General features: G+C 43.6%; 1 protein-coding gene across 15 annotated transcripts in view; it reads left to right on the plus strand.

Moving 5' to 3' along the window:
- Window positions 1–26,787, plus strand: part of FBRSL1 (fibrosin like 1) — an 808,371-nt gene that overhangs the window by 767,361 nt on the left and 14,223 nt on the right. For 12 of the 15 annotated variants that reach the window (XM_030220286.1, XM_030220296.1, XM_030220290.1 and 9 more), the window contains 5 exons: window positions 15,196–15,410; window positions 19,540–19,590; window positions 21,025–21,120; window positions 25,432–25,503; window positions 25,817–25,846. In XM_030220286.1, coding sequence (XP_030076146.1) covers window positions 15,196–15,410; window positions 19,540–19,590; window positions 21,025–21,120; window positions 25,432–25,503; window positions 25,817–25,846 — 464 coding nt within the window. Of the gene's footprint in view, window positions 1–14,938; window positions 15,100–15,195; window positions 15,411–19,539; window positions 19,591–21,024; window positions 21,121–25,431; window positions 25,504–25,816; window positions 25,847–26,787 lie in introns of all 15 variants that reach the window. The other 3 variants (XM_030220292.1, XM_030220301.1, XM_030220293.1) reach the window with 2 other exon arrangements.

Consider the following 26,787-nt stretch of genomic DNA (forward strand, 5'->3'; position numbering starts at 1 on the left):
ATTGCCGATGAAGGTACTATGCGTACCAGTGGACTATGGAGGATTAGGACTATTGAGTGTGCGGTACTTTAATGTGGCCTGTGGAATGAGACATATAAACGATTGGTTCCGAGGACTAAGCGACTTCTCAGATACTTCTGTGGAACTGAGTTTTACTTTGGGGACCCATTTTAGCAATTATCTGCACTCGACTGGTGCACCCATCCCGCAGGTCTTACAGCAAGCCCTGATTATGAGAACAGCGGCAGCAACCTGGAAATGGGTTAGTAGGATACATCATTTTTCAACAAAGGTCTCGCCATACTTACCCATTTGTGATAACCCGGCCTTTGTACCAGGCAGTATGTATGGGACATTTAGGAAATGGAAAAAGCGGGGATTGGAGTACCTGCTACAGGTGCTAACCCGGGAAGGGCACATGAAATCGTTTGAGGCCCTGAAAACAGAATAGGGCCTTCTTGAGGGAGAGCGATTTCACTATGAGCAGTTAAAACATTATGTGACATCTCTGCCCTGGGAGCACCTAGCAGAGGATGTTCAGGAGGAACTTGCGTTGGCTTTCTCCCTAGAGGCCCAACAGAGAGTGCCACTCTCTCATCACCACAGGCACATAAAGGATACTATGCCAGAACCGACTATAAAACTCTATCCCAACAGTGGACAACAGACCTGGGGACAGACGTTACACCAGCATTGGTGCGGTCTCACGTACTATCAATCAGAAGGGTGACATATCAGTCTACACACTGGGAATTACAGTACAAATTTGTTTTTCGGCTGCATATTCCCCCTAGAAGAGCGTTTTATATAGGTCTGTCGTCCTGGGGGGAATGCCCGAAGTGTGGAACAGAGGGCGCCAACTTGGGACACATGTTTTGGACATGCAAAAGCATAGAAGGATTCTGGAAGGCCATTATAAACTATGTTAATAAAATTTGGCACCAGCGTTGGAGTTATGATCCGGCTCTACTGTTTGGCCAACCCCAGCTGCGGCAGCCCTTGGCGAGGGGCTTTACAGCATTCGTAGCAAGAACCGTGATAGCTGGCAAACAGATTATCCTAACGGAGTGGTTGGCTACTAAAGCGCCCTCCCTCCAACAATGGCGGTTGAAAATGCTGTTAATGATGCGGATAGAGAGGGTGGAGATTGTTGACTTTGAATCACGGGCAGGGGAAAAATTTCAGCAATTGTGGGCACCTTTTTGGAATACATTAACTCCATCAGCACGAAGTTATTTATTGAATGTATGAATAATGTGATATTAATACAAGGGAGGGGGAAGGGGAGTGGAGTAGAGGGGGAAGGGGAGAAATGTAAAAACTCCATTTCTGTAACAAAAATAGTTTTGCTACTGTGTATTTGGTTTGAATAAATATGATTTAAACATAATTCTGTGGTGGCAAAGGGTTGTTTCCCCCTTTATGAGAACGCAGCCTTGATCACCTTGCTTCCTAAGCCTCAGAAACCCCAAGAGCTGGCGGAGTCTTATCGCCTTATTTCCCTTATTAATGTGGACATTAAATTCTTGTCAAAAATCTTGACAACCTGACTGGCATCTCTCTGCCCACTTTAGTGAGTCCTTAATAGGTTGTAGAATAGGTCCTCAATAGTGTGTAGAAGGTCCTTTTAGTGTTTTTCCACTGTCAATCCCGAGGGGTGCCCGCTGTTGCCTTAAGCTTGGACACTGAAAAGGCATTTGATGAAGTAAGCTGGGAGTTTTTGTTCGCGGTGCTACCTCGCTACGGGATAGGCAGTTGTTTCTTCAGGCAGTTCAGGTTTATACACTAGGCTGATGACCCAGCTTTTGGTGAACGGGGAGCAAGCTTCCCCCTTTTCCATTGATAGGGGCACTTAGCAGGGGTGTCCGCTTTCCCCCTCTTGTTTCTTCTCTCACTGGAACCCATGCTCTGTCTTGTGCACAGGGATTCCTGGGTTCTGGACGTGGTGTTGCAGGGCTGTCAAATCTAAGTTTTAGCTTTCACAGATGATGTTACGATTCTTTTGACTGAACCTCAGAGGGCCCTCCCTACATTGTTATAGGTTATTGGGGAGTATGGCAAGCTATCTTGATAAGCTCTGCCGCTGGTTTCGTAAGTGCGTTATACCTGAGTCCATTTCCTCTTCAGTGGGAGGAGCATGCATTAAAATATCTTGGCATTCTTGTCCCATCCAATTTGTCCTCCCTTTATCAGCCGAACGAACGTGGCACCAGTCTTGGAGACTACTTGGATCAAGTTACAGCTTTGGAGGTCCTATCCATTGACATTGTGGAGCTGTATAAGCTTATATAATTTGATTTTGGTGCCAGAGTGGCTATATGTTTTTCAAATGTTGCCCCTTTATTTGACATGGAGGGACAAACTCACATTAAATTGAGTTTTGCAAAATTATCTATGGCAAGGCAAACTTCTCCATCTCTCCATGATCAGATTACAAATTCCTGTATTTCATGGGGGGATGGATTTACTTAGTGTCCATCATCTAATTATAGCTTGTGGCATGCACCACTTAAATGATTGGTTTAGAGGGACCCAAACCTTTTCCCTTACTGATGTGGAGACACCCTTGTCCCTCAACTTCATATTATTTACTGCATGGACTTAGTGGGTTTCCTTCAGGCACCTTTAAGATTCACCCAATTTTACAGGCGGGCAGGGCGGTTTGAAGATGGGTCTGTAAGCGATACCAATTTCTCCTCAGGAAACCCCTTTTTTGTATATCTGTGTTAACCCTTTTCCTCCAGGACAGAATGCTAGGATATTTACTCAGTGGGCTTGCAAAGGGATTCAGTACCCAGTACCTACTACATATGAAACCTTTTACGAAATTACAACAGTCATACAAGCTCCCTCTGCCTATTTTCAGCTGTGATGCTATGTTCATTCCTTGGCTTCAGAAAATCTCACAGAGGATGTGCAGGAGATGCTGTCAGAAGCATTTACTTTTGGGTCCCAGCAGCATGTCCCTTTGACCTGCCAACACCATTATCTTCAAGATACCACTGCAGATGTGGACTATGATAAAACTGGTGGCTGCTTGGAGTGGGGACCTCCAGGTTCCCTTTGAGACCTCGCTTCTTCAGGCCTTTATTCTGGCACTTCCGAAACATTAGTATTCCTCACCATGAACTGCTTTATAAGTTTGTTTTTCATTTATGCTTTTCTCCTCAGAGAGCTGCTCATCCTGGGCTGTCCACGGATGGGTGAGGGTACTGTACAGAGAAAATCCCAATCAATGCGTAACACTGCTGTTGAGGTGTTACGTTGGGCAAGAGTAGCGGGAACTAAGGTCGAAGCCAGACATAACCTTCTACGGTCTGTGTCCTGCAAATGGCAAAAGACAGGTGAAGCATCAGTAACTCCAGTGTTGTAGATCACTTTGGGGCTCATTTTCGAAAGATAAAAACGTCCAAAAAAAGTGTCAAAGCACCATTTGGATGTGTTTCTTCTCAAAACAACCAAATTGGTTTTTTCGAAACCTATTTTGCCAACGTTTATCTATGCAATTCGTCTGCAGTGTGTCCAAATCACAAGGGAGGCTTGTAGGGGGTGTTTTGAAGGCGGAATTAGGGCGTGCCTAACACTTGGATGTTTTGCAGCCATAATGGAACAAAACAAAAACGTCCAGGACTAAAACCAAGATGCTTTGGTCTAGACCTATTTTCAGAAGGAATAAGCCACAAAAGGGGCCCTAAATGACCAGATGACCATTGGAGGGAATCAGGGATGACCCCTCCCTCAATACCACCCCCCAGTAGTCACCGACTCCCTCCCACCTCCAAAAAATGTGAAAAAAATATGACTTACCAGCCTCTACGACAGCTGGAAGTTCAAAAGACTCCCTAAAACAACATCTCAAAAAGCCTTACCAACTATGAACCACAACCTCCCAGCAGTGTAAAAATGTAAGTCACCCATGAAAGCAGCTGTGATCTCTTATGTAGTGCAAAAACTCCCAACCAAAGCAGTCTGATGTAGAAACGGTGCCCGAGGATAGGAATATGCACTAGACCCCCCCCCCCCCAAAAAAAAAAATGTTTGTGCTTCTAATCTAATAAAAATGATTTAAACATAAATACATTTAAAAACTTTATTTTAAGTGAGTTATAGTTTTGTCAACACATTTTGTGATATACATTGTTGTTTGTTGGTGATTGTGCTTGCCATTTTGATTTTTACATTAATGTTTAGTACTGTATATAAAAATCATCCCATGCCCTTAAACCCAACTTACTGATTTGAAAGCAGTGTCACCTCAAGGAGTTAAAAGCCTTCACAAAGGCGTTCACACTTCCTCTTCCCAACTTTCAATAGTCCTCCCTTCCCTCAAACCCTACCAGAATAAATCATGTGGCAGTAACTGGCTACAGCTTTATTAGCACAGATAATATGAAATCATGAACTATTGCCCCCTATAGCACATCAAATGTAATAACTCAAAATAATAACTTTTAAATGTCAATTCTTGATTAGTCAGTAATGAATTAACCCAGAGGTGGGCAACCATGATCCTCGAGGGCCATAGTCCAGTTGGGTTTTCAAGACTTCCATAATGGCTATGCATGAGATTGTAAGTAAATAGATCTCATGTGTATTCATTGTGGAAATCTTGAAAACCTGACTAGATTGTGGCCCTCGAGGACTGTGTTTGTCCACTCCTGGGTTAGTTCATTACTGACTAATCAGGAATTGACATTTAAAGGTTATTATTTTAAGTTACTACATTTGATGTGTGGGGCGGTGGTTGATTACTTCATGTATCTGTATCACACATGGACCCCCCTTCTCTTGCCAGTCTTTAGCCCATTCTTAATTTATAACCTACTAGCTCTACCCGGCCATGCGTTGCTGTGGCTCAGTCTGGTTAAATGGAAAAGAAAGAAAAGAGGAAGCGCACGTTTCTAATATGTTTAATTTCACAATGCTTGTGGGTATACAATATTTGTTGTTGTTCCATTGTGTGTGCAGAGATAGAGATTGTCTGGTTTGCCGACTGTAGAACATGCAGCATATAATTGTCCATGTGAGAAGCAATCTGTGTGTAGATGTAAACGGGTGAATTGTAAAGATTGGCCCTGAGCTTTGTTGATGGTGATTGCAAACGCCAATCGAATTGTGAATTGCAGTGTGTTAAATTGAAATGGCATATCTATTGGAATCATAGGAATGTGAGGAATGAGGACATGTTCACCTTTGAAAGGTCCTGTCAAGATTGTTGCTTGTACGACATTGCTCATTAATTTTTTTTACTGCAAGCCGCGTGCGGTTGGAAAGCTTTGGCTGGTTGATATTTCGCAACATGATAATTAGCACGCCGATTTTCAATTGCAGTACATGCAGTTAATGTTTGCCTGAAATCTCCTGCAAGCAATAGTGTTCCCAAATGGTCTGATGTTTCCACGCAAATCTTGCAATGATTGATCAAGAGCCTCGAACGATGTTTTTCGCTGTGCTGTTTCCTCGGCACGTATTTGAGCCATTCTTTGTCTGTTTCGCTCGTTCGCTGATGCCCGTTCTTCTTCAGTTTGATTTGCAATTGTAGGTATATAAAACCACGCGCGTATTCGAATGCAACGTTGTGTCAAAATTTCAAAGCAATCGGTGAAGAACTTTCGGAGATTTAAGCCACTCTCAGCCTGTCGCGTTGATTCTGTTGAGAACAAAACAGATCTGAAGCTGCAGAACGCGATCGCCATGCTTGCAACTGTGCATCGTCAAGTCTGGCTGCACGTGGCTCTGCTGCATCCTCGGCACGTATTTGAGCCATTTTTTGTCTGTTTTGCTCGTTCGGTGATGGCCGTTCTTCCTCAGTCTGATTTGCAGTTACTCGTCGCACTGCTTCTGCTCCACGAGTACGACAGCTGTGACATCTATATAATAGTAGGTATATAAAAACATGCGCGTATTCGAATGCAACGTTGTGTCCAAATTTGAAAGCAATCGGTGAAGAACTTTCGGAGATTTAAGATTTTGAACAAACGAACATTTACATTTTTATTTATATAGATTTCTAGACCATCTAGAAGGGGGTAAAGGCCCAACAACTCCACTTCTACAATCCCCCGCATTCCAAACCCCCATCCCTAGAAAGGAAGCTAACCCAATTGAACAACCACAGAGCCTCCTGACTGCTTTCCCACCCCCAATGGAGGGCGGATGGATTAAAAAAAAAACCTTCCTCTGCCCAGGCCTCAACAAAATTACTGCCTGCCAAAACACTAACATTCTCCTCCTGAAACAGCTTTTCCTTGATTGGTGCATGAATAATCTTGCGCACCAATCACCAGTTTTCAATACAGCTCTGAACCTACTCCTCCCCATCACCCATTACAGTGATGGATGTATGGGGAAATGGGTTTGCTCAGCCACGTTATGGCACCTCGTGGGATAAATTCCATAGGTGTCTTCTCTATTTAAATCACTTGCATGCATGGGCTTTAAGTAACTTTTGGGACTATGGCATAGCCAGTGCATTGGTGTTTTGAGTAACATGTTTTAGAAAGATTGTTATCCCCATAACCCTTTAGGATGTTTCAGGATGATGGTGTTATCAGGTTCATTTATCAACTAGGCCAGGGGTAGGCAACTCCGGTCCTCAAGAGCCGCAGGCAGGTCAGGTTTTCAGGATATCCACAATTCATATGCATGAGATAGATTTGCATACAATGGAGGCAGTGCTTGCACATCTATCTCCTGCATATTCATTGTGGATATCCTGAAAACCTGACCTGCCTGCGACTCTCGAGGACCGGAGTTGCCTACCCCTGAACTAGGCTAAAAAAAAAACAGACAACCAGCACAAGTAGTCAATTAAAAACATTCAAGAGTAAAATTCCAAGCCAGTTTTCAAAAACAAAGCCTAGCATCACTTCATCCTCCTGTTTTTTTATTAAACTCCAGGGGCGGACTGAGAGCACTCTGGTCCCCCCGGTACTGAGACTACTCTGGGCCCCCGCGCCCCACCATACTGTGCTGCTCCCCACCATGCTGCTGCCACCGCCACCAGTGCCCCCCCCTCACCATGCTGCCTCCTTCCCACCATGTTGCCACTGTACCCCCACCATACCCCCACCACCACCTTGAAGGGCCCTGGTGGTCTAGTGGCTGTGGCTTCATCGGGGGCTGGAAATAAATCCCCTCTTTCCTGCCCACTCACTGCCTCTACTCTGCCTGGCACGGCGCCGTGTTTACAAAATGGCTGCTGAGACTATGGCAGCCATTTTGTAAACACAGCAGTTCAACCAGGGAGAATAGCGGCAGTAGCCACTAGTCCACCAGAGCCCTATGGGGGCTGTAGTTACGGTGGCGTGCAACCGGGCAGAGCCCCTGGGCCCCCATAACTGCATACATTATGACACCTTCCATACAACACTGAAGTAGGCCACACGTTTAATCTTGCTGGAGACAAGTTAATTACTTTCAATACAGGAATCAGTCATGTGGCATTTACTCCTCAAAAAACTTAATAGGTCTGTAGAATCTTCTAGAGATGAAAACAATAAAAGTCCAAGAAAGTTTGGGATGATCCCGTGAAGGTAAAAGCTGAAATGGATCAGGCTGTGCAGTATAGGAGCATGAATGGGCAGAATGCATGGGCCTTGCAGCTTTTATGGGGGAAAGGATTTCATGTAATTTATTTCTGTTATACTACATGCCTACTTAATTACTGCTTAATGCAGTTTACAACAGATGCATATGATATATCAATTAAAAACATTCAGTAAAAAAATTCACAACAGTTTATGAAATTGTAAAAACAGTGCCTAGATAACTTGCCCATCTACAGAGCCAGTGGGTACTGTGGGTATAAAACTACCTTCTGAATTAGCACCTGCTTTACAGTAGCTACAAATTAAACACAAATTTGGAAATGAAATGTGTGTGTGATAAGTTTACCCCAGCAAAATTTTCCATATCAAAATGAATGCAGCTGTCACACAGCAAACATACTTTTAGCCACTGGCATGGAGAGCAGTTTGCCTGGAGAAATTAACCTGGGTAACTCCTTAACTACGCAGGCAAATTCTTTTGAAAATGTCTCAGATCTGCTGTCACTTCCTCTGTCTGAGTAAGTCTTGTTATATATTCATATTGAAATTCATCGAGTACCCACTCTGATTTTGATCATAAATGTATCAGTTAAAGAAGGGATCAGCAACCGCCTCAGAACTCATATACTCCTTGTCAAGGGGGAGGGGCTGGAAATTGGTGCTGTCTCTAGCCATTTTAATTTTTAGTTCTTTGAACCCCAGGGACAGTTGGGATATGTGGTCATAAATACAAGTGGAAGAGAGCGGAACATCTATGACCATTTGAGATTCTTGCTGCTGGAGCCTTGTGTTCCACCTCTTAGGAATATTTAGGAAGCGTCAAATTGGATGGAATGGGGGATAATAAGATAAGAAGTAGTCTAAAATACTACAGTATCTCATGGAACATTTGTTTCCTTAGGCTACTATGGTGGCAACCAGAAGTGCACAAGCCCAGCCTAGACAGAGCCTGATACCGTGTTTCCCCGAATATAAGACACTGCCTTATATTAATTTTTGCGCCCAAAAAGGCGCTAGGTCTTATTTTCAGGGGATGTCTTAATATTTCGGGGAAACACGGTTGGCCCGCCCACCTTCCCTCCGTCGCTCCTGCAACTACCGGTAACCCCCCACCCGAGGTCGCCCCCCCCACCCGAGATGGCACTCCCACCCGAAGTCGCCGGACCCCACCCCCCTCCGTCGCTCAGAAACTAACCTGAACTTAAGCCTCCTTTCACTTTCCTTCCAGTTCGCAGGAGCAGCAGGGCAGGGCAGGCCTCTCCTTCCTTCCGAGCCCCACCCTCGCCTGACGTTACGTTACGTCAGGCGAGGGCGGGACACGGAAGGAAGGAGTGGCCTGCCCTCCTGCTGCTGCTTGCTGCGAACTGGAAGGAAAGTGAAAGGAGGCTTAAGTGCAGGTTAGTTTCGGAGCGACAGAGGGGGTTGGGGTCCGGCGACCTCGGGTGGGGGCGCCATCTCGGGTGGGGGGGGACGACCTCGGGTGGGGGGTTAGTTTCAGAACGACGGAGGGGGGCCCGGCGATCTCAGGGGGGGGGGACCCTACTTACCGGGAAAAACAAAACTTTGCTAGGCCTTACTTTCGGGGGAGGCCTTATATTTTCTAAGGGCACCAAAAACCTCGGTAGGTCTTATTTTATGGGGATGCCCTATTTTCGGGGAAACACGGTATGTATCTGCACAGTTGGTCAGACTTTAGAAAATTAAATGTCCCTTGCTTCTGCCTGTCATGGGCCACCTTATCTCCAGAGAGATAATGGATCGATAATAGATCCTTTAGGACCCTTCCTTTCTCCCCCCTCCTCCAACAAAATTTGCTCCTTAATGTCCCGCTGGACCGGCCCAGAATGTGACTGGTGGGTTGTACACTCCTTCCAGCAGGTGGAGACTGAGAATTCTGACTCTCGTAAGAGCCAATAAGAGGCCTGGCTAGCTAGAGTGAGATTCAGTATTCTCAGTCTCTAGCAGGTGGAAGGATGTGAGCCCTTCGGTCTCTTTCTAATTTCTCCCTTTTGATTTAAAAAAAATTTTTTTTTTAATCTTATGATTATATCCCATGCTTTCTGTGCTCCGGTGTTTCTCTTAAAGTTGGAGGTTGAGACCCGTGGGGGTTTTCAGTAAGCCTCTGGAGTGCTAAACTCGGGTGGCCAGGCTCCTTCCCCCAAAATTCTCAAATGTTTGTTTAGTGCTTCTAGCTTCAATTTGCACTGCCTCAGCCCCCTCGCGGGAATGATGTTCTGAGAGCCGGGAGAGACAGCCACACTGATTCTGAAGAAAAGAAAACCCAGAATCTGCTCTATTTTGGCTTCCTTCAGCATCTCTAACTTTTATTGGGTATGCTGCTGCTTGGCTGTCTTTCCTTGCTGGGAGTGTGTCAGCATTAAAAAAAAAAAAAGCCGAGTTCGCCAGTCTCTGCGAGGGCAGAGAAACTGCGGCTCTTCAAGGTCTCTTAAAAAAAAAAAGGTCAGTTTGGCGGCTGTTGTTTGGTACTTTTTCGACACTTTCTTACTTTGCCCTTTGGCGGTTTCCTTTGTATTGCCGCGGTTTCTCCTCTTACTGCCGAGGGACCGCTGAAAGCATCGGCTTCAGTTCCAGCAGGAAATGCCACCATTTTAGAAAACGGAACTGCCGAGGCAAAGAGACCATTTTCTTGTAACACAGAGGGCGTTCATGCACATCGACTTTAGTTTTGGCGGGCAACACAGTTGTTTTACAGAAAAGGACTGCCGAGGAGACAGCCTGGTTTTTCTTTCACAGCCTCTTTGTTAGGATTTTTCTTCTCAGCTTTTTTATCACCAGCTGGGTCTTCTGGAGGGATGAATTCTTTCTTCATTTGTTCGCATGCTATACTACTCTTTTTCTGTTATTTCAGCCTGCTCTCTCTGCTTCACTTTCTTCTGATGCTGAGAGGATTTTATCTTTGTTTAAGCGTCTCAGGGTTTCCTGGGACCTAGTGGGTGACCCTGTGTCTGGGTCATACCCTGTTTTGTCATTTCTATACATTGATAATTGTTGGGATGTCTATGTACAGTTTTTGAGGCACAGCATCCATGCTTTTCCTTCAGAATGCACTGTTACCTGGAGAAGATCATTCAATAATCAGTTTCTATTTTTACTGCTTATGCAGTCTCTTCGGTCTGTAGTAGCTGTGGATGCATGTGCATTCATACCGTTGGTATGTTTTAGGTGATTATAGTAAGATACACTAATCAAAAGATGTCATTCCATCTTCTGGAAAATCCAATCCAGTTTTCTCCTTCCACTGGACACGCATTGATGTCTGTCTCTTGGTTTTAGCATACAGAATTCCTTATCAATAAATAAAAGTACCTTGGCACCTCTGTTTAGGGTGTGTTTGGTGTTCTTTTTTTGCATGGCATATAGGCACATCTAAGCTAAAGCTTACTAGTATAGGTTAAAGCTTGCTAGCGCAAACCTCTCGTATGGTAGGGAAAAAAAATAATTTCAGGCACAAAAAGGTCATGGATTTGATCTCTCTCCTTTCTATGGGTACAGCCAGTGTGGTTGACCTCTCTTTGTGCAGGTATTTTTTCTGCCCCTACTGGGATCTTGGTCTGAGGTGCCTTGCCCGGGTTCACATAGGATGGCACTGGGGGTCTAGACCAGTTCCACGGGTTCTCGACTCACTGCACTGGCAGTTAGACTTTTTCTCTCCTCCCTGTATGCCAGGTGTAAATCAGTTTGGCCTAGATGTTCCAAGTGCCAAGGTTGACCTATAGTATTCTATAACATTCAAATGTTTCTCGGTTCCTTATCCATGGTCTTCCCATGCTCCTCTCATTTTTGGGCACATTTTGGTATTATGTGCTGCTGCTCAGAGGATATTTTATTTTTCAAAAATACCAGTTAAACACAACTTTGCCACGTATGCAAGTGGCATACTATGGGCATATGTCTATAGCGCTGGGACACTGTCCTAGTTAGCACTAATTCCATAACTGATATCTCAGTTTGCCTTTCTTAGGCATTTGCAATTCTTCTTCCTTCCTACATGTCACTGAGTTTCAGAGCCCATTAGATTCTCCTCCAACTTCATTTTTACCAGCCAAAGGCCTCTTCTGTAATGGTTAATCCAGTTATCCTTCCCTTCTCCTTCTGTTGGCTACCTTGGGTGATTCCAGCTTCATTTTTTTCCCCACTACTGGGAGACAGAAGCAAAGCGCCTTCAAGTTTGCGGGGAAGCCTGAGATACTTTTCTAGAGTCTCCCTCTCGGTCACATCTCAACGCGGAAGCTGTCAGTGCTATTTTACACAGGCTCCTCAAACTTCAAGCTGTTTGCACAGTGCCTCTGGCAGATACTGGAACAGGGCGCTAGTCTACTTACTTCGCCATTCCGAAGGAGAAAGGGTCCTTTAGTCTGGTTTAGTTCTCAAAGTGGGCAAAAGTTCTCAAGTTATTCTCTTTTCTTATGGAACTCTTCATTCCATCTTAGTCACAATGCATTCAGGGGAGTTTCTAACACCTCTGGACTTAACGGAGGCCTGTCTTCAAGACACAATTCGTCCATTTCATCAGTGGATTCTTCTCTCTCAAGCTTTGCCTCGCGCTACAGTTTCTGTACTATTTTCCAAGTTCTTGGTAGTCGTAGCTGCAGCTCTCAGGTTTGTTGGTTTTCTAGTTCACCCTTGTCGGGATGATTGGTTGATCAACACAAAGTCTCGCCAGTAGAGGTTGCACGGTACATCTCCAGTTGTCCAGCTTCTTCAACCCCTTGGGTGGGTAGTAAACCTTATTATGAGTCATTTAGAGCCCTGTCAGGGCTGGGGGTCTCTTCGGTAGGACAGGATTATCTTTGGATTTTTAGGTTCCATGACAGCTACGATAGAGGAGTACCTTGGGCCAAGGCACTCAGGAGACCTCTACAGCTGTCCCACAGGTCTCCACTTTCGGATCCGATATCTGTCTATCTGTCTCTCGGGCCTTACAAAACAGAGAGTTTCCGTGAGTGCCTTCAAACCCCAATTTCTTCTCAAGGGTGTTTTCATTGCTTTTGCCCCAGTGGTTAATGGGGGCCGGTCCTGGGGGCTTGGGGCCTCTCCTCTCTGTGAGTGGGTATCTTCCTCAGGGTTGGGAGTTCCCTATGGAAGCAAGCAGTTCGATCTCTTTGTTGAAAATATGGGCAATTCGTTCTGCTTTTACAGTCAGAAAATTTCTGTCATCTCCTGGAATCCCAATCTATTCAAGGGCTCTCAGGCTACACGACGACAGTGGCCAGGGTCAATCGTTGCGGGGAGACGAAGAGTCATCCTTTACAACAGGAAGAAACTCTTCTCATGGCCTGGGCACGACAGCATCTTTCGGAATGGTAAGCGTCTCATGTAGCGGGAACAACAATGGTTCCAGCAGATTTGTTTCTTGTCACTGTCTAGTCCTGGGAGAGTGGTCCCTCGGAGCACGTGAGTTTCATGCAGTTCTCCATTGTTGGGCTCCTCCTGTCTTGGCTCTCATGACACCAATTGTGGTTGCAAAGTTCCTCGATTCTTCAGTCGTAGGAATGATCACTAAGTGGGGGGCATAGTTGTTCTAAGTTCTTTCCTCTGTGGAATCTTCTAGGCAGACTCGTTCAAAGGATCAACAGTCTTCTAATCTTGATAATATCAGTTGGGTCTTGCAGGACTTCGTATGCTGCTCTTGTGTGCAATTCTAGTGAACTTTCTGTTGAAGCTTACGGAGTCTCCCGGCCTTCTTCTTCAGGGACCTCGGATTCTTCTAGATCCAGCTCGATTTTGTCTTATGGTTTGGGTTTTGGGAGGGCACACTTGTTTAAGATGGTTTTTCTTCTAAAATAATAGTCGCAATGCTATAGTCAGACTTGATGCATATTTCGAGCCTAGGTGTGCCAAAAAGAAAAAAAAAATAATAAATTCAAGTTTCTCCTCTGCGTGCATTTAAGGGGCACATTTAGATGAGGAGGCGCCAAACCTTTTATGAAAGTCATCGTGGAGGGTTTGGCGCTTACTTGATTGAGAGTGTTTCTTGTTTTAGGGCTTATATTAAGAGAGAGGAGTTTTTTTTGTCCTCCTTTGAGCCTTTGTCCTCCTTCGAGCCTTTATCGACCTGCTCTCTAGAGGATTTGTACCTCAAGTCAATATTCTTGCAGGCCATTGTCTCTACTACGCATGTTTCAGTGTGGCAATTGTTTTCCTGCCGCTCTCTTTTTTTTGGGGGGGGGGGAGTTTTCTGAGGAGCGGGTGGTTTTTGTGTCCCATTCCTTCTTTCTTTCTGAAAGTCATTTCCAGATTTCAGTTGAGGTAAGTGGTATTTTTGTCACTCTTGGGTTCTTCCTGTGCATCGGAAGCCCAGCGCCTCCCATGTAAACTGTATGTTGACAGTTCTGTAACACTATTTGCAATCCCTGAGGGTTCTAAGCATTCAGATTTATTTTTCTTCTAACCTGGGGGGGGCGGTCCCACAAGGGATTGCTGCATCTAAACCCACTATTTTTAGGTGGCTTAAAGAGAAGATTGCTTCGGCTTATCTGCTTCCAAGAAGCTAGTTCCGGAGAGACTCATTAAGTCCTTTCTCCCAAAGGGCAGGCGATGTCATGGAACACAGCAGGGTTTTTTTCTTGGGTTCCTTCTTTGGATTTGTGTCCGGTAATCATATTGTTTTCCTTGCATTCTGGTTTGAAACATTACAGGCTGGATGTAAAGTGTGGTCACGATGCAATTTCTTTTTGGACCAGAGTTCTTATAGCCAGATAGTTACGGTCCTTCCATTAAATGTACTGCTCTATTACGTCCCATCAGTCACATTCTTGGCCTGTCCAGAGGGACGCTAAGGAAGGAGAAATTAGATCTTACCTGCTAATTTACTTTCCTTTAGTCCCTCCGGACCGGCCCAGATCCCTCCCTTACCATTTTTTTGGGGAAGAGCTGCTTTGTCTGTTTGACTTTGGTGCTTTTAAAAAAAAAAAAAAAACAGAATTAGCCAAACAAGGCAATTGATTATAAAGTGAAGGTCTACAGGTCTTTCCTGTATGCACACAGTGGCTGTTTGAGTTCTCCGGTTGCACAGAAGCTTTTCTCCTTTCTATCCTGCTTTGTAAAAATAATACTGAATCTCACTGTAGCTAGCCAGGGCTCTTATTGGCTCTCACGAGAGTCAGAATTCTCAGTCTCCACCTGCTAGAAGGAGTGCACAACCCATCAGTCACATTCTGGGCTGGTCCGGAGGAACTAAAGGAAAGCAAATTAGCAGGTAAGATCTAATTTCTCCTTTTCTTTTAATCTTGAACTATTTCAAGTGTTATATTTGAACTGGGGACATGGTGATATTAGTGGTGGGAGGGTGATAACCTATTTATGCATTGTGAAGCCCCTCTGTGTTTTCTGCTGGGATGACTCATGGTGTTCTCTCTTGTCTTTAGATACCAGCCTGTTGATATCATTCAACCAACCAATCATGTATTGCCAGCCTCATTCAGGGATTCTGATTGGTACTTTGTCACAGGCATCTCTCTTACCTCCACCAATGAGTCCTCATGTAGAAAACCACCACAGCATGACCTGCAGAAACAGGGAATGCCAGGTGACTATCTGATATATTCTTCCTCTATGTCTTGCTGAAACTGACAGGGCTGCGTGTTTGTGTCCTTTTTTCCCCCACCCCATTTTTCTCTTCTAGATCACGAACTTCTGAGGCAGGAGCTGAATAACCGGTTTTTGGTTCAGACTTCGGACCGGGCCGGTGCCTCCCTTGGCTCGGTGCCGCTGCTGAGGGCAGAGTTTCACCAGCACCAACACACGCACCAGCACCAACACACGCACCAGCACACATTCACCCCTTTTCCATCGATGCCGCCCACTGCACCTCCCATGGTGCGTAACCCAGCCCGAAATGTGAGGATAAGTAGAGCATCTCTGTTCACGACACTAACCTTTCCCTCTCCTGCCCTCCTCTCCCAGCACAGTCAAAACTTACTCCTCTGCTATATGGGAACCAAATGAGATTACTCAAATCCTGCCAGTAAGCTCCAAGGTATAGCAGACAGGCTGATTCAGTCCTGGTCATAGTCACACTGCATCTATGAACTTGTAGTGTCAAGTTGTCTAAGGCAGCTTGGCACTGCAAGTCCACAGACACAGTAGGGCTAAAGGGCTGGATCCCCTGTCAGTTATGATGTGGAGCATGTAGGCAACTCTGTTGGCATGTTGGAAGTGGAGGAGTAGCCTATTGGTTAGTGCAGCAGCATGAGAACCTGGGGAACCGGGTTCAATTCCCACTGCAGCTCCTTGTGACTCTGGGCAAGTCACTTAACCCTCCATTGCCCCAGGTATAAAATAAGTACCTGTATATAATATGTAAACTGCTTTGATTGTAACCACAGAAAGGCGGTATATCAAATCCCATCCCCTTTCCCTTTTCCCTTTCTGGTTGTGCGACTGCTAATTTCTTTATTTTTGTTTGGGATTTTTTTTTTTTTAACCGATTGCTTTCTCTATCTCTAAATACAATTGTAAAGTTGTATTATTAATTTTTGAAAATAACATGGAAACTGAAATACTAAAAGCCAGTGTACCCTGGCCTAGTACAGAAACAGGTGTTGGTATAGTATGATATGAAAAGCAATGTGTAGTAAGCAAAACTGAACTTTCTCCACCTGAGCAGGAAAGCAGTAGCTTGGATTGAACTGCTGTTCTGAAGGACCAGCAGGCTTGCTTTTCATGTTGAGACTATAAGCCTACAACTCCAGAGTGCTTGGTGAGGCGGTGGATCGAGCATTGCACATTTTTAGCTGGGTGCTCATGGGGCCACTCAGTTTGACTTACCAGAGCACACATGTTCTCTCCCACACAGGAGAATGAGACCTTTAAGTTGATTGTGAAAGGCTACTCTTTCCAAGCCCCTCTAGTTCAAATTGCTCTTTGCACATGCTGTTGCTCTGCAGAAGAGATACCGAGCACAACATGTAGCCTGCTGTCTGTCTTTTGCTGACAACATAAGTTGATTTGATGATGATAACTGCGGAAAATATTTATCCTGAGTTTTGCCCTATATGCCCTGCAAACGTTAACAACGTCTGTCCTGTGTACAGCATTTTGATATTGCGTATGTGAGTGCAGATCACACAGCAAAGTACACACACACATACAGGTATCATATTTTGTTACAGACTGTCCCTAACAAGAAAACAACCCTACTGTAGACTAGCTTTAAAAATACAGGTTGCATCTCACAGCAAATTGTGAATAGCATATATATCAGTGATTAGCAGCTTGGATATCACAATCATATAACACTTGTGATTCTTAATGTCTTTTTAAAGGACTGGGATATGATCACTTTTCTTACCCTGTCCATAATTCCAAAAACTGAAACCATATACACCTTAAAATTAAATAACATAATTCACTGATTCACCATTATAAAAAGCAACATTTTGATGTGTCTTCAGATTCTGGCTTGTGAATATCCCAGTGGTCTGGGACATTGGTAAGCTGGTATAACTCATGTGACTTGGTTGCAGGATTTCTGTACCCTTGGATAGAATGAACAGGAACATAAGGGTGACTGTTAATGTTGGTGGTGCACCAAAACATTTTCTGCCTGAAATGCAGCTAAAAAAAAAAAGATAAGAATTTTGAGATACTCCTCTGAGTTGATGGTGTATGTGCACTACTGTGCACTATTAACACTATGCGCACAAGAATGAGTTTGCCAGTTCTGTAGTGCATGTCACCTTGGCAGCTTGTAGAGTTATCTGCATTTAGCCTACATGGAATCTCTCTTTAATTATAATTATACTAGTAAAACAGGCCCGTTTCTGACACAAATGAAACGGGCGCTAGCAAGGTTTTCCTTGGAGTGTGTTTGTTTGAGAGAGTATGTGTGAGATTGACTGTGTGTGAGAGAGAGAAGAGTGAATGTGCGAGTGTTTGTGTGTGACAGAGAGAGAGTGAGACTGCTGGGTGTGAGTGTGTCTCCTCTGTCCCCCTCTAGCCACCCAGCGATTCTCCTCTCTCCCCTGCCCCCCCTCCAGCCCACCCAGTGATTCTCCTGTGTCCCCTGCCCCCCCTCCAGCCATCCAGCGATTCTCCTTTTTCCCTTGCCCCCTCCAGCCACCCAGGGATTCTCCTATCTCCCCTGCCCCCCCCTCCAGCCACCCAGCGATTCTCCTCTCTCCCCTGCCCCCCTCCAGCCACCCAGCGATTGTCCTATCTCCCCTGCCCCTCCCTCCAGCCACTCCTCCACTTTAATCAGCATATATTAAATTCCCCCCATGTGCTACAGAAAAGCACCGAGCGCATCCTATATAATAAAACACACCTCCAACGTTCTGAAGCCGAGAAAGTGAAGCCTTCAAGCCTTGAAGCATTCGTGCACTCTGTAAGGCTCCATCTCCTCAATTGACGACACGTATTTCCGGAACGTTGCAGGAATGCTTCAAGGCTTGAAGGCTTCACTTTCTCGGCTTCAGAACGTTGGAGGTGTGTTTTATTATATAGGATTATTAATGCAGTACTTCTTAAAGCATCAACCTACATTTCTTTTCTCTGCATTTTATCTAGTCAAAACTGGGGGAACTACACCTGTCAAGAACAGGCAATTGAAACACACTCCCTTACACGAAAGAAGTTCTTTGGATGTTTTTATAAATTTGTAGGTTCCAGTAGTAGTGAGTGTGCAGTCATCCAGCTGCAGGACTCCATTTTCTCTAATAAGTAACATCTGTCACCAAACGTTTGTGTCTAGCATGCATCAAAATGAGACCCTTTTCACCTTCCTCCTGTTACAAGGGCCCAACTTGCAATCCTAAACAGATCCTTATTAAAAAGAAATTTGTCTTGGTATGATGTTTGACAGCCCTTACACATTCGCCCTCACAACCCAATCCTTGACTAGCAGGATTGTAAATCCCCTAGGTAAACCCTTCTCCAGCTCTTGTACCAGCCTCCGAGCTCCCCCCATCCCAACCCCCTTCTATTGAATACATTAGGTTTATGACTCATGGCTGCTGAGCTGTGTACTCTGGCTGTGTGTGGTTGTGATTGATCATGTTTATTCTCTAGAGACATGTTCCCAGTCACTCCTGTCCAGCTATTCTTCATCTTCGTCCCATGATACCCTAGCCCACTGCCATATCAAGTGAAGAGTACATCAACTGGTCTTGCCCTTCCTTTGGAGAATATAATCAGTTTACTCTCAGCCGTCTTTGGCATCTTCACTTCATTGGGTGAGGGTTTTTTTTAGCATATGCTGCCACCCAGATAGTAAACTCTCTTCCCTTATGTATCACATGATGTGCCAGGGGCTGATATTAATCTTCCTTAGTGTATCCTGTAGGAGCTGACACGGTGTGTTTCTACAAAATCCTTTGTTGTTTGAAAATAGAAACGTGGGCTTTTCTTTTTCCAAGCAGTTCTTGGCAAACAGTAGCAGAAGCTGAAGTCTTATTGCTGTGATAGCATTATACCCTCATTCCAAGAGTGGGCAGTGGGAGAAGTAACATCTTTGCGAACCAGAGTTTGCCATCTCTTCATTATACATGAAGTGTAATGACTGCATGATATTTAAGGGCATAGCATTTGGTAATAATGAAAAGCAGCCAAGTCTTGAACTTAAAAACAAACTGCAAATTTAACTTTGTGATTTTTTTTATAACCAATGCTGTTTAGTGTTCTTAATATTATACTTTATATTGGCTAGGGGATTACTTACTGCAAAAGTACAAGACAGGCATGGTGGGGGGAGGGAATGTTTGACAGATCATATGCAAATGTGTGCTACTCACAAAATATGGTGGAATGATAGAGGGGATAAACAATCTGTGTGCCAATATTCAGAGAACAAAGTGCCTGACTAGAAAAAAATCATAGCTTGAGAAGGTGTCAATGTTCATTCCGAAGTGATGCATTTGTGCAGTATCTGTTTCACGTTATTACAGAAAGGAACTGTAGAAGACTTTGCTGTGTTCCCTGAAGTCTAAGGACATGTATTCATTGTTTTGCTCTTGTGTCTCTCTTTCAGTTTGACAAGTATACATCCAAGTTGGATAATTCCTTCTTTCGACATTCCACTGTAAGTATGACCTTTTTCAGAGAACACCGGCATTGCATGCTTCTATTATCATGACTCCTCCTTCCACATTTGGAGATGTGGGCCACACCCTTCTGGAAGCCCATTTCTTCACCTCCGACACTGCACACTTGCTTTTTCACAGCTCCTCTTCTAACTCCAGCATGACATGCTTTACACTCTTTCTGTCCGCTTTACCCTCCACCTCTGGTATTGCAAGGTTCCATTCCCACCACCAGCACCTCCACCTTGCACTTATAGCATCACCTACTTACATTCTCACTATCCCCTTATCTCCCCACCTCTGCCATCACATGCTTCCATTTTCATAGACCCTCTGGCATCTCCCAGTTCCTCCCTCCACCTCTGACATTTGCATGCTTTCATTCCCACAGCCTCCCCGTACCTCTGGCATTGTGTTCTTCCATTCTTATGGTCTGCCTTCATCTCTGGTCCTCTCCCTTGACTGTTTCAGATGCTTTCAGTTCCCACCAGCTGCTGTTATCATAGTTTTACCACATGTTTGTTTATAATAAAGTAATATAAGCATCTGTTCATTCAACCTCTCAATTGCTTTAGCCTTTTTCAGTTTGTTTTAACATTTTAGCTGTTTCTTGGGCTGTAATGTTGCACAGCATGAAGGAGAATGGTTTTTATTAGGATCCCAGCTCCGCAAGGATGGATTCAGTGGCATTTCTAAATACTTACTATTTAAATGCGAGAACCTTTGTTCTTACTTTACAGTTCAATTTGGTTTTAGCTATTACAGCCTGAGTGAAAAAACAGGTCTCATGGTACTCTCAATAACTGGACTTAATTTCTTTAATTCTGACAGAACAGAGATTGCTTAGTAACAGTTTTAGACAAAAACAAGACCATACTGCTGATTCTGTGGCTGGGAATGGTGAGCTGAGGCCTAAAGGATATGAGGAGAGGTGGCAGTTATTGTTGGTGCTGATACTACTATGGTGGCTTCTACCACTCAGCAGGTAGAACCAAGGGAGCATTTTGAGAGTCACCTCTCCAGCTCTTGGACTCATTGAGTTGTCATGATATATTCTCTGAGAAGGAGAGATTAAACTGGAGTTGAAGTGGGCCCACGCAGAAATGAAAGCACAGGAGGATTCGCACTTGTGGTACACCCCTCTAGAAGGCTGTTAGAGAGGTTTTGTTTAACCTTTCTGTGACCTGGGTTACACTGGATGATGTCACCCATGTAAGGACTGAATATCCCACTGGAGAAGCCAACAAACCAGCCCTTCCCTCTACAAACTGTTTACATTTGAAGCTGCTGCTTCTTGCAGGTTAAGCAGTGCTCACCATTTTGTGTCAGCCTCCTGTTATATTTCAGTGTCACATTTGCTGTCACACCCCAGTATCACTTCTCCTGGTGGGTCTGTTACAATATCTGCTTTTTTTTCCCCCATATTTCTACAGTTCTTTCCATCGTATCCACCAACGATGCCTGGTATGCCTCCCATGCTTCCACATTCAGGGCCCTTCAGCTCACTCCAGGGGGCCTTTCAGCCGAAGGTACCGTATAAACCTCTTCATGTTGTTCTCTGCTCAGTGCTCTTTGGATGGAGTGGATTATGAATATTTTAAATAAATACATCATTGCACCAGTTATAGTGACTAGCCAGAACACAGTACACCACTCTGGGCCCTGATTTGTTTCCTGGAAGAGTTTTATCTGACTCTCTGTTCTCATATACATCCCACAGGAGAATGAGCCTAAATTCTTGTGCTTGTCACATTGGTCAAACACAACAGGGGAAACAAATCCTTCTGGAAACAAGTCAGTCCAAGAAAAGGAATGGAAGGAGCCAACCACCACAAGCCAGGATGTCACAAAATGGCTCACTTTATTAAAAACAAGTCTTCAGAGAACAATGTCCAATGGGACTGTACACTTTATTTATTAGGATTTATTTACCGCCTTTTACCCAATAAAGTACATAAAAAGTAGTGTACAATGGGTACATTTAATAAAGTGAACCATTTTATGACATCCTGACTTGTGGTGTTTGGCTCCTTCCGTTTCTTTTTCTTGTTTTGACTTGTCACATTGGTGCCAGTCACATCACAATATACCATAGTCACACATCAAGGCACCTATAGCAAGGCACGATAACTACTATGCACAATTTCATTCCTGAATTAAGTGAAGAGCCTGTTGCCCTGTCATCTTAAACTTGTATCTATAACAACCAGCCAAAATAGTTGCCACTGTTGATACTGTAGATTGTGACTGAATTAACCCATTAGTGCCCAACGTTCCCATATGCTAGCTTATTATGGGAACATTGGGCACTAATGGGTTAAAGAAGAATTTTACAGAGTCTGGGGATTAATATAGAGGTTTTCATTAAACCATGTTGAAAATAAGTAGGGAGCCAGCAAGAGATACACTTTCAAGAGCTCTGTTTAACTCACAATGTATAGATTCTGTGACACAGTAAGACTAAAGTAGGATTGAGTCTGTCCAGTACTTTGCTGGTCTTAGTGTCGGCAGTGTGTACTGTTTCCTTTCAGCCTGCACTTAGCAGGGTTCTGAAGAGTGCTGAGGTGAGAATTAAGCCACGGTCTTGTTCATTTCCTAGCAGTTTCACAGGAATAAACATTTTAATCCGAGCCATGATGAATTCCAAAAATTTTACCTCTTCAGGAATAAAATTCCCTCTGCTAAGAATGAAATAGAGAGGCACAGTCAATATATTTTAAGGGAACTAATCGCAGAATATAATTAGGTTTTGATTGCAGAATTTTAAAAAAAGCAATCCCCCCCCCCCCCCCCTGCTTGATTATATATTTTTAATTAATTCTTACAACTATCTGGATCTTTCCCCCAGGAACTGTGTATGTAATGAATCTTAGAAGGTTTAAACTCTTTTTTTTTTTTTTTTATTTATTCGTTTAATCAAAATTTACAAGAAACTTCTTGTTTAAGAAAGTGTCAATCAAATAGAAAATCTTTTACACAGGAAATTAAAGAAATGAAAGAGCAATTAAATCATTACACCTTCAAAATTCAAAGACACTCAAGTCCATAAAGGGAGATCCAAGATTTTAGGAAATCTAAGGGAGAAATATAACAAAGGAGAAAATAAAGGAAATTAATCTCTGCTAAGAAATTGTGCCCCTATCTAATGTTGCTTCTCCAATTTAACTGAGGCTAGAAGTGATGACACATGAGCAGGTTCAGTAAACATATACTTCTTGCCTCCCAGCCTTATTATGCACTTGCAGGGGTATCTAAGAAAAAAGGTACCCCCCAAGTGCAAAACGTCAGGCTTGAGAAGCAAAAATTGTTTCCTCCGTCGTCTTGTCTCTTTCGAGACATCAGGAAATAACATAATTTTAAAACCCATAAAGGGTTTATCCTTATTGCGGAAAAAAAGGCGGAAGATCCAATTCTTATCAGGGATCAATGCGACTGACGCCACTAGAGTAGCAGCAGTCGCCAGTTGGGAATCAGAGGTCTCAAGCAAAAGGGAGATATCCAACGGTTTTTCATTATCTGGATTAATGTTCCTCTCTGGGACATAGTAAACTTGGGAAAAGGGTGGAATGTCCTTTTCCAAAATGTTCAAAACTTCACAGAAATATCGTTTCAGCATATCCAGAGGGAGAACTGTGTTTGTATCCTTGGAAAATTGACAAATCTCAGATTATAGTTCTTAGTAAAGTTATCAAAAACCTCCATTTTTTGTCTGAGATTTGTCACATCTTTTATAATTATAGTCTGTAATGTTTCAACTTTCATAATCCTTTGATCAATTTTTTCAATTTTTTCATTCAGAACTTTAATCTCTTTTCCCTCTTTTTGTAAATCAGTTTCTACCTGTTTTACCCTAGGTAAAAATTCGTTAGTTTGTTTAAGGAAAATTTGTCCCAAATTAGACATCAAATCCCACAATACTTCTAAAGTTACTTCCTTTGGTTTGGCCACTAGTTCCTTAGGTAATTCAAACCTTATTGAAGTCTGCTCATTTTCCTCACTCCGTCTCTCAGTTTCTCTCCCCTCGTTTTGCTGCGGTTCTTTGGGCAAAATGCCCTCCATTCCTTCCTCAGTTGGAATTGACGCTTCACCCCGACGCTCTTCTGGGCCTGTGCCTTGTTCCAAGGGGGACCCTGTAGGGTCAGAGAGGAAGGAGCTTTCACCGAGCGGTTGGGGAGGTGGAGTTCGCGCTGCAGGACTCAGCGTTGTTTCAAAGCCGGGGGAAGCCGAATTCTCCTGTTCGCCGGCGTTCCCAATCGGCGAAGTGCTGCTATGCTGCACAATTGTCCGCGGCCTCATAAAGCGGTCAATTGGACCCGGCAAAGGAGACGGGAGCGGGGAAGCTCTACCCGCTACTTTTCCTCTTCGCTTCGGCATCTCAGGAACGAGGTATGGGACGTCTTAGCAGATCGCGGCCATCTTGGTTCTCAGAAGGTTTAAACTCTTTAAGGTGATAGGGTACAGACGTTGGTTGGAGGAAAACCTCATTTATTTAGTATATAATGACATAGGAGGGGAGGGAGCAATACTGATCAAATTGATTCTCCACTAGTCATATTATAGAGTTAGGTTAAGGGAAGAGGTCAGGCCTCCAAAGGAGATTGTACTGTTTACTTTCAACCCTCATCCTCATAAACTATATAGAAATGAAGATTATAAACAGTAAATGAATCTAAACTGTGGTGCCTCTATAAATCTGACAGTTATCTCTTCCTGCTGCACCACTGCGAACCCGACTTGCTCTCTGGCTTTTACCCTCTTTGTCCCCACTGCCTAATCCAGACTTTTTTTTTTTGTGACATTTGTACCCCGCGCTTTCCCACTCATGGCAGGCTCAATGCGGCTTACATGGGGCAATGGAGGGTTAAGTGACTTGCCCAGAGTCACAAGGAGCTGCCTGTGCCTGAAGTGGGAATCGAACTCGGTTCCCCAGGACCAAAGTCCACCACCCTAACCACTAGGCCACTCCTCCACTTCTCCATATTACTTTGTGTGTTGTCCTGAAATTTTTGGACTGTCATTGTTTTTTGAATACCTGTTTCAGCATAGCCCTGTCCTTTCCTCCTGCTGTATCAGAAAGCACTGGTCTACCAGTTCGGAAACGAGGACTGAATGAAAAATATCATGATAAAATTGAGTTACATCCAGTGAAATGGAAAGGGTCTAGCTGCAATGGCAAGGCAAAAGGGAAAAGAAAACTAATTGAAATCTTACAATATTTTTAATAATAGTTTACATCATTTGATATACCATTCTTCAAAAAGGCCAGAGTGATTTACAAGGACTTTGGCATTGGAATAACTAAGTTAAAATTATTTCCTAAAACTCTTCATGGGGGGGCAGTATATCCAAATGGGAGCCACTGAGTGTTGTAACAGAATCTCTGCTCTTTGCCAAATAAATAGAAAGAGTTTAGTTTCTGCCTTTTAAGGTCTCTAAATGGGACTCGTGTCTGATAGTATCTGAAGGAAGGTATTGCAGGGTAAGAACCCCCATCACTCTACTGGGGCTGAATGGGCAGCAGAAAGAGCTTAACCTGGCTTCTCTTGCTCACTGAACTGCATTCTAGAAAGCATGCAAGGGACTTTGCAGTAGTGTTTTTGTCATATCTGATTAGGTTTCTGATAGACCGTGTGCATATATATGTTATCTCATTCTTATTTCAATATGACGTACGTGAAAATTTGGTTGATATGCATACTCTATTATGTATTTAAGATTCTTTGGTTACCTGAAAGCTCTAAAACAGTTTTCTGCATCTCTCCCTGCACTACTAATCCAGTGTGCTAGCATATATTTCAGACATTTCAGGCTGTGCTCAGGTACCCATCCTTCTGTTTCAGACTTCAAACCCTATTGATGTGGCAGGCAGACCTAGTGCTGTTCATCACGGTCTCCTACAGAAAACCCCTGGGGTATGTAACAGTACTGTCTTTTCTGCAAGCACTCCAAGCTACATCACCAAAATAGGTTACAAACACACCATGATATATCACAGTCACATAATGTCAACCCTCACCCCCCCCCCCCCCACCCGCAACTTTTATCACAAAATCCCATAGCTGTGGTACAGTACAACATCTCACCAGCACTATCTTGGTCAAAGACATTAACACAGTGATATGCTCTCTTCACATCATTCTATGATGCCTTGCAACGTCTAATTGTGTCTGTCCAGAATGTTATTAGTGTAAAAAAAAAGTCTTTAACTTTCTGCTTTTCCCACAGGTTTCGGATCCATATAGGGCACCAGTACGGGTAAGTGTAGGGGCCTTTATTTTTCTGTTTTGAGAATTAGTAATAGATTCCTTTTTAATAACCATTTAGCTGATTTTTAGCTTGCTTGTAAAGGGAAGGAGTCTTATGAGATCACCATGTCTGTATGTTTGTCTGTGTGTCCCTCCTCCCCAATACATTTTGTGCTAGATATCATCCACACCTAATTTTCACTTGCTGTCAGAGGGTTCAGGAGGGTGTGCAGATGTGTGAATCCTGTCTTCCAAGAAGTTGACTTTATTAGTCTTGCACGGAACTTGTTCTTTTGTAATACAGCTAAGGCAGGGATAGAAACTTCTGGTCCTCAAGTGCCACAACCAGGCAAAAATATGCTATTAAAAAAAGCGATTAAGCAAATGTTAATAAACATAAACCTAAATTAATCATTTATTCAGCCCATATTCATTTCAAACCTCAGTTTCAAAGACTGCTTAGATTATACAGCACTGATGTATCTTATCCCACCTCATTCCCCTACCCCAGTGTGCAAACTGAAGATGTCATCAAAGAGATATTTCCAGAGCAGAGCTGCTGGAAGTAGTATATACAATACATAGTCACTAAAGATCCCAAAGAGTGCTCAAAGGACAATTTCAGGGACAACTATGTATGAAATGCTAGCTTCTGCTGAGCCAAAATGTTTTATATAATCCAAGCATTATCATTGAGCTGATAATCAATTTAGCTTTGTCTACCATTCACTCAGGATCCCCACTTCTTTCCCCTTGTTCTGCCTGTGCCTTTTATGTTTGTTATATGAGTTATAATAACCAGGATGCTTTACAACAAATTATATAAGATACGATAAGTCACCTGTGCTAGCAAGTTTTCATTCCTAAGTGGGTACCTGCAATACTGGGAGAAAATGACTTCCCAAGGTTAAAATGAGTGTCAGCGACACAAACAGGTTTTGAACTCAGGTT

Source organism: Microcaecilia unicolor, chromosome 11, assembly GCF_901765095.1.
Source record: "Microcaecilia unicolor chromosome 11, aMicUni1.1, whole genome shotgun sequence".
Classification (NCBI taxonomy): domain Eukaryota; kingdom Metazoa; phylum Chordata; class Amphibia; order Gymnophiona; family Siphonopidae; genus Microcaecilia; species Microcaecilia unicolor.